The following is a 12,756-nucleotide window of genomic DNA, read 5'->3' as shown; positions in this document are numbered from 1 at the left end:
CACGACCACACTAAAGTAAAACCTATTTCCAACACACACACACACTCTCTCTCTCTAAAACATGTTTCCAACACTTTCTCTCTCTAAAACCTTGCTTTCTCACGTAAGAGTATGAGTACTACTACTACTGCTACAGTTATAGTTACAGATCGTGTTTGAGTTTGTGATTTTCAATTGAATGGCTTCAATTAGTTCTTCAAACTTGTTGTGCTTCAATCCTGACTGCAAAGAATTCAAATCCGAAAGACCTAACAAAGGTTGGAGACTCCGTAATGGTGAACTAGCTCAGCTTTGTGATCGATGCGGGTTTGTAATTTCAAACATTTAATATTTTATTATTTGAAAAAATAATATCATAACTTTTATATTAACTTGTTAACTGCTTTAATTTGTTGTTTTTTGAATTACATTATGAGTGATATTAGGAGTGGCTAAGTTTAATGTTTAGATTATTCCTTTTTTGCAATGAGTAATGATTTATGCACTTTCTGTTGATTCAGTAGATGCTAAGTAATGCAGGTTATTCTTTTGTTTTTTTAATGGATGATTTTGATGTTGTGTTGCTTTACATAAAGATGGTAATAGTTTCTGTTCAATATTTTTGCCTTCTGGTTATCTCTGATATGTTGTTTTGTATTTTTTTATGAAAGCAATTGAATATTTTAGTTAACATGAATAACTTGTGCAGTCTAAATATCATCTCAAACCAAGTTGATTCACCAAATTATCCATATGTTTTTCCTACCTTTAGTTGGCTTATGTAGAAACTAAATGGACTCTTTATGGTATTATATGTATGTAGTAAAAAATGTTTCATTCTTGCAGCCATAAAAGGGTTTAGTTTAGGTTCAGTAACAAAGGTTGATTGGTTATGTGGAAAGGTTAAATAAATAATTTTTGGTTGGTTATATTTAATAATGAATTTCTTGATCAAGAATCTAGCTGCTCATATGTAAATAATCATGCCAATAGCTTTTCATATGTTTTGTCTTGATATGTAAAGCATATGTGCTATTCATTATGTAAAATTTGGTTGTTTCTATGATACTTAGTTCTGCTTTTGAAGAAGGGAGATTCTGTGACATTTTTCACTCAAATGCTTCTGGTTGGAGGAATTGTGAGACTTGTAGGAAGGTGAGCAAAGTCACTACTCTAAGTGCTTAAAGTGCTTTATGCATGTTTATGTTAGACGCGAGTAGTTTTACACACACAGGTCCCTATGGCCGAGTTTGCATTATTTAATTTTACCTGACGATGAGTCTTTCTTTGTAGGGGATTCATTGTGGATGTATTGTTTCAAGTCATGCCTTTGTGTTGTTGGATCCTGGAGGAATTGAATGCTTTGCATGTGCCCGCAAACATATTCTTTTGGTAGGTTTCTCTATCATTGTTGTGAGGACATATGTTCCTCTCCCTCATGCATTCGGGCTTAACTTCTGCTTTGTATAACATTAATGTCCTGTGGGCTTTGTGGATCCCTTTTTACTCTGTTTTTGGTGAAATGAACTTAAAGAAGGTTTAATTTCATAGTCAATGAAGAACCAATTGTAATGAGTGTTGCATTTGGTACCAATTTAATTTATTATTTTAATTGTCCTTCACTGCTCTGTTGAGTATATTATGGCTAGACTTGTCTGATATATATATAATAACGCATTTTTTGACACCCATCTTTGCATTAAAATCATCCTTTTCGCCGCTTTTGGCTTATATCTAGAAATCTTAAAACTCAATGACAAGCAAATGAGCTGCAGTTGTTGGTTATGGCATGATGGTTGGAGACTATGTTGTTATTACATTCCTGTTTTGATGCTACATTTTTGGCATAGTGACTCTATATTCTGATATCTGTACTCAGCCATCTAACCCAACATGGTCACCACCTTTTTCCCTTCAAAATCGATTATCTGAGAGACTTAGAGACCTGTCTGCAAAAAGTTGGAGTCAATTAGCTGGATCCGGGCCTGTACCATGGAAGCAAGCACCCAGTCTGTTCAATTCAATTTCTTCATCCGACATGTGCCCAGATGTGTCCCCTCTAGTTGGATTATCAAATGGCATTGATAAAATTTATGGCAATGAAAGGTTACTTGCCTCTTCCTTGGAGAAGAAAAATGAGGATTTGTCTGGAATGTCAATTAATTGGAGCACTAATTTTGGTCCACGGGAAATGATGCTTATGAATGGTAATTCAGGCTTTGACCTTCTCTCCACATTTTACTGTTATGTTGTCAGGTGTAGAGATGGAGAGTTTCTGAATAACATGAAGATGACTATAACATTATTATTGTATTGCAGGAATGAGGAATGAAGACAAATCAAGTTCATGTTTAAATATGTGTCAACAGCCTCCTTCTCTGAAGGACGATTTGTCCCTTCAACCATTTGCTCTGTCTGTACCTTATGCAACTCCAAATGAAAGAAATGGTCAAGTTGGGGTAGCAGGAAGTTATCCACATCAAACTACATCTCTTCCAGGAAAGCCATTTAGTGACACTATGCATTTAGGCCTGGACTCTTCAGGTGAAACTCAGGTTCGCAATGGACGACCTCGAGCCGATGCCCGAGGAAGAAACCAGTTACTGCCACGGTACTGGCCCAGGTGTACTGATCTGGAGCTACAGAAAATAACCATAGAGTATCCTTGAAATCACATATCATGGTCTTCTTTATAACCTTTTTAATGCATTTCATTTTCCAGTTATGTCTAAAGTCATTACAATATCTTAACTTTATGCAAGCTCTACTTCTGTAATTACTCCCTTATTTCAAAAGACCTTGAGTGCTAGTGATGCTGGGCGAATTGGGCGTCTAGTGCTTCCAAAAAAGTGTGCTGAGGTTGGTCTTGAGATTCTTTCTTCTAGCTATTATTGGGGAAGTTTTTTGGATTCAGATTAAGTTCAGTTGATGCATGATTTTCGTAGTAAACTGAATTTATTTAAACTAAGTATTGGCTTTCTTCGTCATCTCTGCTAATTGTCTGGTTATATAGGTTCCTTTGGCTGATTGGTAGAGGTATTCTTGGAAGGCTTTATTAAGCTAATGTGTCGTCTTGTTTTTTGTGTGTCCTACATTTCTGTACTACTGTTAAATTTCTTCTATAAAAAACTGATGGAAAAGTATGGAAGGAAAGAATGTAATTCGCCCACCAAAGTCTCATATAAACTGATAATCCAACTGTTTCAAGTATACTTTCAAACTTTCAAATACGGGAGAGCAGAAACCTTCATCTTTATTATTCTGTGTTCGTGTTGCAATTGTGGGATTGTTTCTAGACATTAAAAATACAGTCTGCTTTTTATTCGGCATCGACGTCTTAATTTTTATGATCATTTAATCAAAGGTTATATTATATGTTGCTCCATTATACAGGCCTACTTCCCACCAATTTCCCACCCTGAAGGGTTGCCACTTAAAATCCTTGATGCTAAAGGAAAAGAATGGATATTTCAGTTTCGCTTCTGGCCCAACAATAACAGCAGAATGTATGTGTTAGAAGGTGTCACTCCCTGTATACAATCCATGCAGTTGCAAGCAGGTGATACAGGTAAATTCGTGTCTTGGAATATATTTAATATCCTTTTTGTTCCCATCCTGCTAAGGGATACTTTACCTTCATGGGTCGGATTTGCATGAACCTTCCTTTTGGCCTTGTCTGCTTGGATTCTTCTTCATAAGAACTTGATGCTATTTTATTCAATTCCAAGGATTTTCTTATACAATTTCTTCGAAGCTAAATTTGCCTGATAATACTAGCAATATCAATTTGCTTGCATTCATGTCTTTTACATTATTCTGGTCCAAGATCTTGCCTTCGACAATGCCTATTGAATCCTTTTGTCTGATGTGCTTAAGATCCCCCCCCCCCTCGTTTTGTTCTGTATGTTGTACCACCATCTCGATGTCATCGATTGATTATTAGTTGGAGTTCTTGTTTTGTGGCTGACCTGAATTGATTTTTTCTTAGTAACATTTAGCCGTCTGGAGCCAGAAGGGAGGTTGGTTATGGGATTTAGAAAGGCTTCAAGTGCTACACCCTCCGACCAGGTAATTGCCTTGAACATCAATGTATAATTTTCTGAACTATGTGATTATATGTTTGGTTGTAACTATAGTTGAGTGAAAACATGGCTGCTATTTTTGGTACAAATGGTAACAATGGGATTTGGACCTATGGCCTCCACAAACTATCCGAGTCCCATGACCATAGCTGAATCCTAGTGGCTTTAGAGATGTGTTCATGTAGCTCTAACTTTAGGTGGATGTTTGTAAGAAAATTATACACATGAAATTAGTTTTGACTTTGGAGCCATATGTAAGGAATCAGCTTTTACCTTCATGGAGATTTTTTGGATACAGAATGAATTCTATTATGCCATACTATTGTTTCTGACTTCAACTTTGTATATGGTATGGATCCAGCATAGGTTACTATATTTAATCTTCTAGTGTTGGATATCTTCTACTAAGGTATCCGATCATTTAATAAATAGTTACATATCGTGTATATGATCTGGTTCTAGATTCAGCTCTGGTTACTATCCTAATATTCCAGTTGTGGATATCTTCTACTAGAAGACATCCACCAATTTAATAGATAATTCCTTACTTTTGCTGCGTACTATGTGTGTTATACATCCGGTATCCATTTATGTAGTTTGGTGAAATTTTGGATTTGTCAAATAAAAATTTGCATCTCTTTACATATTTTTCTGTTCACAGGACAATGAAACAAATAAGACAGGAAATGGATTTTCTGCACAGGATGAGGTTAGTATCACGTAACCAACCACATTGTAACTGCTAATGTTCATCATTTAAGAATTCTCATTGTTGATTGCATTTTTTTTCTGTCGTTTAGGTCGAACTGGCTGATGCTAGTTCATGGTCTAAAATTGATAAGTCAGGATACATAGCAAAAGATGCACCAGGGGGCAAATCTTCTATGAGAAAGAGAAAAAACAGCATATTGGGTTCAAAAAGTAAACGCCTAAGGCTCGAAAATGAGGATGTAATAGAGCTGAAGATTACATGGCAAGAAGCTCAAGGCCTGCTCCGTCCCCCTCCTAGCCATGTTGCCAGCATTGTGGTGATTGAAGGTTTTGAATTTGAGGAATATGAGGTATCTTACCTCCTGCTTGACTTCAGAAATGGCGTGGCATTATTACTGTTTTACTTTTTAGTTTTGTGATATTCTAAAGCTATCATTAAACCTTCTTTCTACATGATGGAAAGATGTGCCGTGCCTTATTTTGGGCAATGAACAGTGTTTGAATAAATAAAGAAGTGGCAACCTTTTTATGACTAAAAATGCTGGCAGACATATTTCTGGAAGCAGCATGATCTGCTGGTCCTGTACAGAGCTATAGAAGTTGTTAGAACATGTGAGGCATTGTATATATGGCGGCCCAGTGCACGAGACTCCCACCTACTGGAAGAGAGTTAATTTGTGCCTTTGATTACCATGAAGGATCCTCAACTGATCTTAATTGTACTGTTACATTATCTGACATTTTAATTTTTGTTCTAGTAGGAAATTGCGAGTTCATTGTGTATATGCTTATCTTCAAATTCCAAAGCCTTTCTCCTCTCCTGTCCTCACGTTGGCCTTGAACTGAAAAACATCTTTGGATTAAAATATTGAACTCCCTAGACTTGTACTTCCAATTTTGGATTGGATTTACAGTGTCTATCTTTGTTGTCATCTTGGTGCCTTTATTCTTTTGAATGAGATTTTGGAATTGCTATGCAATATGGAAGTGTTAATGCTGAGAATGCTTTTACAGGATGCTCCAGTACTCGGGAAGCCAACAATTTTCACCACTGATAATATGGGGTATATCACTTATCTTCAATTCTAGATTTTGATCAATTTCTTAATATGCCTCGGTTGCTGTTAAAGTTTTGGATATTCATTGCTATATTTTCTGCATATGTTTCAGAAAATGTGGAATGTTGTATGCATATCATGGGTAGTGGAAACCAAGGAAAATGTCTTTAATTATTTTGTTGTTTTGATGATGATATGTTGGGTTTGATTGTGTGGTTGCTCGCACTGGGAGACAAGCATGTTCTTTTGATTGTTCCTGCACCTTCTATAGGAATGTCACGAGTATATTTTATAGTTGTGCCTGTGTTTTCAGTTAGTTCCTGAAAAGGTTGTATGCACTTTTCTTTATATAGTTTAGTTGACTTCGCATTTAGAATGGGTGGTCTATTATGTCAATTTAACCATGTAAAGTAATTGTCAATAAAGAACTTCATCTGTGTCAGTGAAAAGATCCAGTGGGCTCAATGTGAAGATTGTCTTAAGTGGCGTAAATTGCCTGCAAGTGCGCTTCTTACATCAAAGTGGACGTGTTCTGATAATTCGTGGGACCCAGAAAGGTACAAAAGTGATCCAATCCTTGTCAGCCATTTTTGTTCTGCTGTGTTATCTTCAGTTCTTTAGTGCTATAAATATGCTGATGAAATTATTTAGCACTCCCGAGTGGATAAGAATGTGTTTCATTTAGGCCTTTCATACTGTATTGGTATAGACTAGAAGTCGTGTCATATTTGAGAGTTTGTTTCCATAAAACCATGCATCATGTTAAGATTGATTGTCAAATTTTGTTCTGTTCCTCCTTAACCCATTCCATGTTTATTGTTAACCTAACAAGGCAGCCCCACAGAATCTTTTGCTCAAACTTTATTTTAAATCTATAGAAGTGTATATAACCAAAAGTGCATTATTCTTATATGTTGAATCCTCTATGATGGCAGATCTTCTTGTTCGGCTGCACAAGAGCTGACAGCAGAACAGCTTGAGAATATGCTACCCCCTTGTAGTTCAGGTTGAATTGTTTGATTGCTTCACTTGCACTTGAATTTATGTCTTACATTTCTTGTCATGTATTTTGTATTGTTAATACATTGAATTTCTAAACTAGCCGATGAATTTACAATGTTAATGCATTTGTTTGGCAGCTTTTTCCAAGAAAATGAAGGCAGCCAAGCAGGATCCGGATAATGCTGAAGCTTTGGAGGGACTTGACACACTTGCAAATCTAGCTATCCTGGGAGAGGGTGAGGCGCTTCCCTCATCTTCCCAGGCCACGACTAAACACCCACGGCATAGACCGGGCTGCTCCTGCATTGTTTGCATCCAGCCTCCGAGTGGAAAGGGCCCCAAGCATAAGCAGACGTGCACATGTAATGTATGCTTAACTGTGAAGCGCCGTTTCCGTACCCTAATGTTACGCCGTGAGAAGAAACAGTCAGAAAGAGAAGCAGAGACAACACATAAAAAGCAGAAGCACAAGCATCCTCAGCCATTACCTTCATCCGAAATTTTGCTTGATGATGATTCCTTACCTTGTAGTAACACAGGTGATAGCAGCAGCCCAAACCAGAACAAGGATGGCAATGACGGTTCTGATGAAGATCCTGTCCAGATAAAATCGTCTACTTCGCCATTCAAAGGCCAAATTGACCTCAACATCCGGCCAGAGCGTGAAGAAGAGTTTTCACCGCTTTCAGATTCCAGTGGTATGATGAAGTTGCCCCATGATACTACTGATATGTATCCCAAGCAGCAGACTATGTTGAACTCTAGTACCGAAGACACATCACGAAGTCAGTCACAGAAGGTTGGAGATGGAGTGAGGGGTGAGAAACTTAGCAATGGTGTATCTCATGGCAGTAGTAGTGATAATAATGGTGATAAGGAACATGCTCAAGCTTTGCCTATGAATGTGTGAAAATCATATTTGAAGCTATAACTTCAATTATAACACATTCTTGCAAGCTATATTGGAGTAGAGAAAGCATTTTTATTGTACATTAATTCTTGCCTTTTCAGATTTGTATATAAAGAGGGGTAGCAAAAAAAGGCAATTCATGAAAAACCAATATATTCTGGCAATATCAGTGAACATGGTAGTGGTTTGTGTAGGAAATGAAATGCAGTTGGATGGTGTAGTAGGTTGAGGATAGTGCAATATTTGCACTGCAAAAGTGTTTATTGACATTTTCCATTCACCAATCAAAATTGTAGTTTATTACTTTGCATGTTTCTTTTAAGTGGAAGCACAATTTTGCATGTTTCCAGCAGACAACCTTTGATATGCAAACAATGATGTTTTTTGTTTGTTTTTGGTTGTTGGATAGCACACCAGTATAAACCAACAATCTAAAAGTGAAATGGCTTAGTGGGTATGTGGTAAAAACTTGAAAAGTAAATTTTACAGAGTTTCAAATAGGTTTTATGTTCCTATATGCAAGTTAATGATAATAGAGATATGATTTAATATGTATACACTAATAGTGTAAGTGTTTTTTATACTATCGGCAAATTATTCACCATTGATTTAACAACCACTACTGACTCTCAAACAAATCAATAATGGATGACATGCTAGTGTAAAAAATTTTATACTGTCAGTGCATAGATTTTAAACTCATAAAAATATTACACTTTATTTCAAATTAATTTGAAAACTTTCTTTTGATTAGCCTCGAAAGTTTGAATTTTAATTAGTTTAGGAGGGTATTAGTTAGGTAGTTAACTTGGGAATATGAGAGTCTCATGTTTGGTAAAAGATTAAAATTTAAATTATTGAATTAATTATCCAATTCATAAATTTTTCATTCTCTCTAAAGTTGAATGCAAATTTCATGAATGCAGCAAGCTTCATTATACTAATGGTTGTGAAAAAATATGGTACCTTCTAGTTCTATTCAAACATGCTTTAATCTATGCTAAAAATACCACTAAAAATAAAAAGATGAAAATGTTTTAGAGGATAGAAAAAAAGATGACCAAGTCATGATAAGAGAGCACAAAGTAAAAACATGAATGACACTTGTTAATATAAGAGTAACCTTTGGTATATCAAACTTCTAAACACCCTTCTTTTATTGGCATCAAGTTAATATTTTGGTTGGTCCTTATTTCACATTAACCATATACCTCTAATACTTCCACCCCAAGTAGAGAAAAGGACTTTACCCCTCAAGAACCTTTTGTTGGTGACAATTGGTTTGTTTCTCTTACCTTTTGTCACCTTCTATTTTCCTTTCTCTTAGTACAATTTATCATCATAATCATCATCCATTAGAGGATGAAGATACAAACAGCCTAAGAGATTGTTATTGATCAAAGTAAGGAACACATTTCATTGTGTTAGTTCAAGCCATTTATGTTCTTTACTATTATGATCAAACCATTTTGTTACATAATATACCAATCTTAGAAGATACAAATTAACATAGGCAAAAAATAATATATCTGTCATTGTTCATTAAGTCTGCAAAAATGAATGATCTTTTCTCAAGTTCCTTTAAAAAATATTCTGATTTGAGGGAGCAAACACATCTTGATGATGTTGAAGCAGGGAAAGAAACTGTGAATCTTGATAAATTCTTTGAAGATGTGGAAAATGTAAAAGAAGATATGAGAGGGGTTGAAAAGCTTTATAGAAAGTTGCAAGAGGCTAATGAAGAAAGCAAAATTGTTCATAATGCTAAGACCATGAAGGATCTTCGAGCGCGAATGGATAAAGATGTCGAACAAGTTCTCAAATGTGTTAAGATCATCAAAGGAAAGCTTGAAGCATTAGAAAGATCCAATGCAGCAAATAGAAAACTTCCTGGTTGTGGTCCAGGTTCTTCAGCAGATAGAACAAGAACTTCAGTTGTTAGTGGCTTGGGGAAGAAGTTAAAGGACTTGATGGATGATTTTCAAGGATTAAGAGCAAGAATGCAACTTGAGTATAAAGAAACAGTTGAAAGAAGGTATTTTACTATAACAGGAGAAAAAGCAGATGAAGAAACTATAGAGAATCTTATATCAAGTGGAGAAAGTGAAAGTTTTCTTCAAAGGGCAATTCAAGAACAAGGGAGGGGTCAAATAATGGATACAATATCAGAAATTCAAGAAAGACATGATGCTGTTAAGGAGATAGAGAAAAACTTGATTGAGTTACATCAAGTGTTTTTGGATATGGCAGCACTTGTAGAATCTCAAGGCCAACAACTCAATAATATAGAGAGTCATGTTGCACATGCTAGTTCATTTGTAAGAAGAGGGACAGAACAACTTCAAGAAGCAAGAGAGCATCAAAAAAGCTCTAGGAAATGGACATGCTATGCTATAATTCTTGGCATTGTTCTCATCATTGTCATTCTATTTCCTCTCTTGTCATCAATTTTACCTCACTTGATATTATAATGAACAAATCAGACCATAGTTGTCAGGTACATGGTTCTCTCGTTAACTCGGCAACACATCTTCTATTCCACATAAGTGCCATAATATTTTACTGACCAATCACAACTCATGACCATGGAGTGACACATATCGTAAGACAGAAGATGTGCTCTCCATTAACCCTCTGAACGAACGCTATTGAAGAATCATAATGAGAGTATTTTGACATCAACTTTTTAGTTAGATTTTGCATTCTGACATGCACATGGTTATGCCTAGAACAAGTGGGCATGGTGCATGAATTGCAATGGAGTCCTAGTGACCCCATTCATGTTCGGGTATTTCACATGCAGAAATATTGAGAATGTTTTATCTAAAATTCTTTAAGTTAGTCGCTTTGATGAACCTAATAATTCTAAGAGTTATTATGGTTTTTTTTTTGGATTATGATGGAAGTGTAATAGCAAGAGAACAAATGCAAACATGACAATGACAACGTTGTAATAGCAAGTTGACACATTTTTGGAATGGTTCCATTTTTTGAATCAATTTTCTTTCTTTTTCATCCATTCATAATTTTTCTTACCTCTTTATCTATACTATTATGTAAAGCCAAAATATAACACGGAACTTACCCCTAATTTTATAGGTGTAATTTAAATATATCCATTTTATCATTGATAGTTGTATTTAAAAAATTCATATTCTCTAACAATTTTAATCTCTCAAATCACTTTCTCCAATTATGGTAGTAATTCATTTACTTTCCCTTTCTAATTTTATTTCCTTTTTCAAATTACTGCAACGGAAAATAATTCTAAGGGTTAATCTCTTTATTATTTTAATTATTTATTTATGTTTTGTTAATTCTTTGTAAATATTTTACTACTCGTAACGATTTAGAGCGAGCTAAGGCAAACTAACACAATTGTTTTATATTATGAGATGGAAAATAAAAATTATTGCAATAATATGTAATTTCATTCTAAGAGTAGATTGCAGAACACATAATATAAGTGTGAATATAGAATTTGTAACTTTAATATAAATAATAGAATTTCATTAATGATAGTATGTAATTGGTCTATCCTCTCACATAAATTTCTCACACATTTTCTACCTCACTCATCTTATGCACAACAATCCATGAGTGATAATGAGATAAATTTTGACAATGTTTGAAATTAAATATAAATATAGACATAGAATTATAGATAAAGATATAAATTATTTTTGTACTTGAAAAGTCTATACATGAAATACACTTTTCGAATAATACACCATCAATTTTCCAAAAACTAAGCATGTCTTTGAAATAAATCATATTTTTAGTTTATTTTTATAAATTATAAGATTATAAATTATGATATTGTAATTTTTTTAAGTTTAAGTATCTTATTTGAAAACTAAATATAAATTAATATATTTTCTTTGTCTAAGGTAGAAAGATTATTTTGTAGAGAGTAAATTACAAAAATAGGTGTGAAGTTATTTGTTTACGAAATATTTTTTTAATATTTATTAGTATATATATCTTTACTATACATCTTTTAATTATTAATACTTTGTGATAATGGCTATAAAAAATTAAAATAATAGACAACATAAAAATCAATAATAATATTTTAAAACAGTATAACACAAATAATATAATTTATTAAACTTGAATTAGACAATCTACAAAAATAATAAAATGTCAATTTAAAAACGATGAAAGTGCTATTGAGATTTAATAGGTACAATAAGAAATGAAATTGGTTGAAAAAATAAGTAATAAAAAATAACCAACCTTAAAAAAAATGTCATTTTTAGCGTATTTTGTCATAAATAAAGCAACAAAATTTCATTTATAACAAACAAGCACCAGGTTTTTCATGTATGTAATGTTATATGTATACCTCAAATCAACACCATCATCACCCAATACTTATCTATTTTAGAAAATAAAATAGATTGTCACACATTCATATATTTCTTATATATGTATATTTTCCAAATGAAGAACGCGTAAGATAATTGATATTGAATTTTGAGTGCAAATATAACATTTTTGTTTCCAGTATTATCCTGCCCCTATTTTGAGTGCAAATATAAAGTTTGTTGAAATCCACATAGTAATATTAAGGAAAGGAAGATTACAAATAAAAAAAATATTAAGGTAAGAAAAGGACAAACAACTATGGTCCATACCCTGAAGTTTACTAGCTTTAATGATCAAACAAGACTTGAACATTGCTAAAAGTACACACAAACTCAAACCAAAAAAACACATGAGCCAAATAAATGCTAAACTATGCTACTATGGGAAGACCCCACCCTATTCACTTATTTACTATAGCCCAATCATGATTGACCTTAAATAGGGTTGGATATAATAAGGATGACATGTCTCAAAAAATTTGTCTTCATATATTAAGCCAATCTAATTACAACAAGTAATCAAAAAATGTGTTTTTTGTTTTTATGATTTTTTTTCTTAACTATTGGAATTTTTTAATAGAATTGGTACACAATGTGACATCAAATCTGAGGACAGGTGATCTCCATTCGGGTTGGGTCTATAG

General features: G+C 34.0%; 2 protein-coding genes across 5 annotated transcripts; both read left to right on the top strand.

The window, feature by feature from the left end:
• On the top strand, window positions 1–8,052 carry LOC109334360 (B3 domain-containing protein Os07g0563300-like). Of its 3 annotated transcripts, none has more exons than XM_019570094.1 (14): window positions 1–306; window positions 1,053–1,134; window positions 1,273–1,371; window positions 1,859–2,186; window positions 2,299–2,638; window positions 2,742–2,838; window positions 3,373–3,547; window positions 3,968–4,047; window positions 4,723–4,770; window positions 4,862–5,122; window positions 5,787–5,836; window positions 6,274–6,387; window positions 6,766–6,836; window positions 6,970–8,052. In XM_019570094.1, the coding sequence occupies exons 1-14, from the start codon at window positions 179–181 to the stop codon at window positions 7,740–7,742; spliced, it is 2,646 nt and encodes an 881-aa protein (XP_019425639.1). In that variant the 5' UTR covers window positions 1–178; the 3' UTR covers window positions 7,743–8,052. The 3 variants fall into 3 exon arrangements, with proteins under 3 accessions (XP_019425639.1, XP_019425638.1, XP_019425640.1); XM_019570093.1 differs by having other exon boundaries at window positions 3,968–4,068; XM_019570095.1 differs by lacking the exon at window positions 1–306 and having other exon boundaries at window positions 1,830–2,186; window positions 3,968–4,068.
• Window positions 8,937–10,757, top strand: LOC109334363 (syntaxin-124-like). 2 transcript variants are annotated; one of them, XM_019570100.1, is made up of 2 exons: window positions 8,937–10,247; window positions 10,411–10,757. In XM_019570100.1, the coding sequence occupies exon 1, from the start codon at window positions 9,299–9,301 to the stop codon at window positions 10,211–10,213; it is 915 nt and encodes a 304-aa protein (XP_019425645.1). In that variant the 5' UTR covers window positions 8,937–9,298; the 3' UTR covers window positions 10,214–10,247; window positions 10,411–10,757. The 2 variants fall into 2 exon arrangements, with proteins under 2 accessions (XP_019425645.1, XP_019425644.1); XM_019570099.1 differs by having other exon boundaries at window positions 8,937–10,253; window positions 10,367–10,757.

Source organism: Lupinus angustifolius, chromosome LG19 (assembly GCF_001865875.1).
Source record: "Lupinus angustifolius cultivar Tanjil chromosome LG19, LupAngTanjil_v1.0, whole genome shotgun sequence".
Lineage (NCBI taxonomy): Eukaryota > Viridiplantae > Streptophyta > Magnoliopsida > Fabales > Fabaceae > Lupinus > Lupinus angustifolius.
The sequence above is the reverse complement of the archived record's forward strand: the minus strand, read 5'-3'. Positions and strand labels throughout refer to the sequence as shown.

Coding starts and splice junctions, on each gene's coding strand:
- LOC109334360 (XM_019570093.1), top strand. CDS start 179: ATGGCTTCAATTAGTTCTTCAAACTTGTTGTGCTTCAATCCTGACTGC. Junction 2,839..3,372: donor TTCCAAAAAAGTGTGCTGAG/GTTGGTCTTGAG, acceptor TCCATTATACAG/GCCTACTTCCCACCAATTTC. Junction 5,837..6,273: donor TTCACCACTGATAATATGGG/GTATATCACTTA, acceptor CATCTGTGTCAG/TGAAAAGATCCAGTGGGCTC.
- LOC109334363 (XM_019570100.1), top strand. CDS start 9,299: ATGAATGATCTTTTCTCAAGTTCCTTTAAAAAATATTCTGATTTGAGG.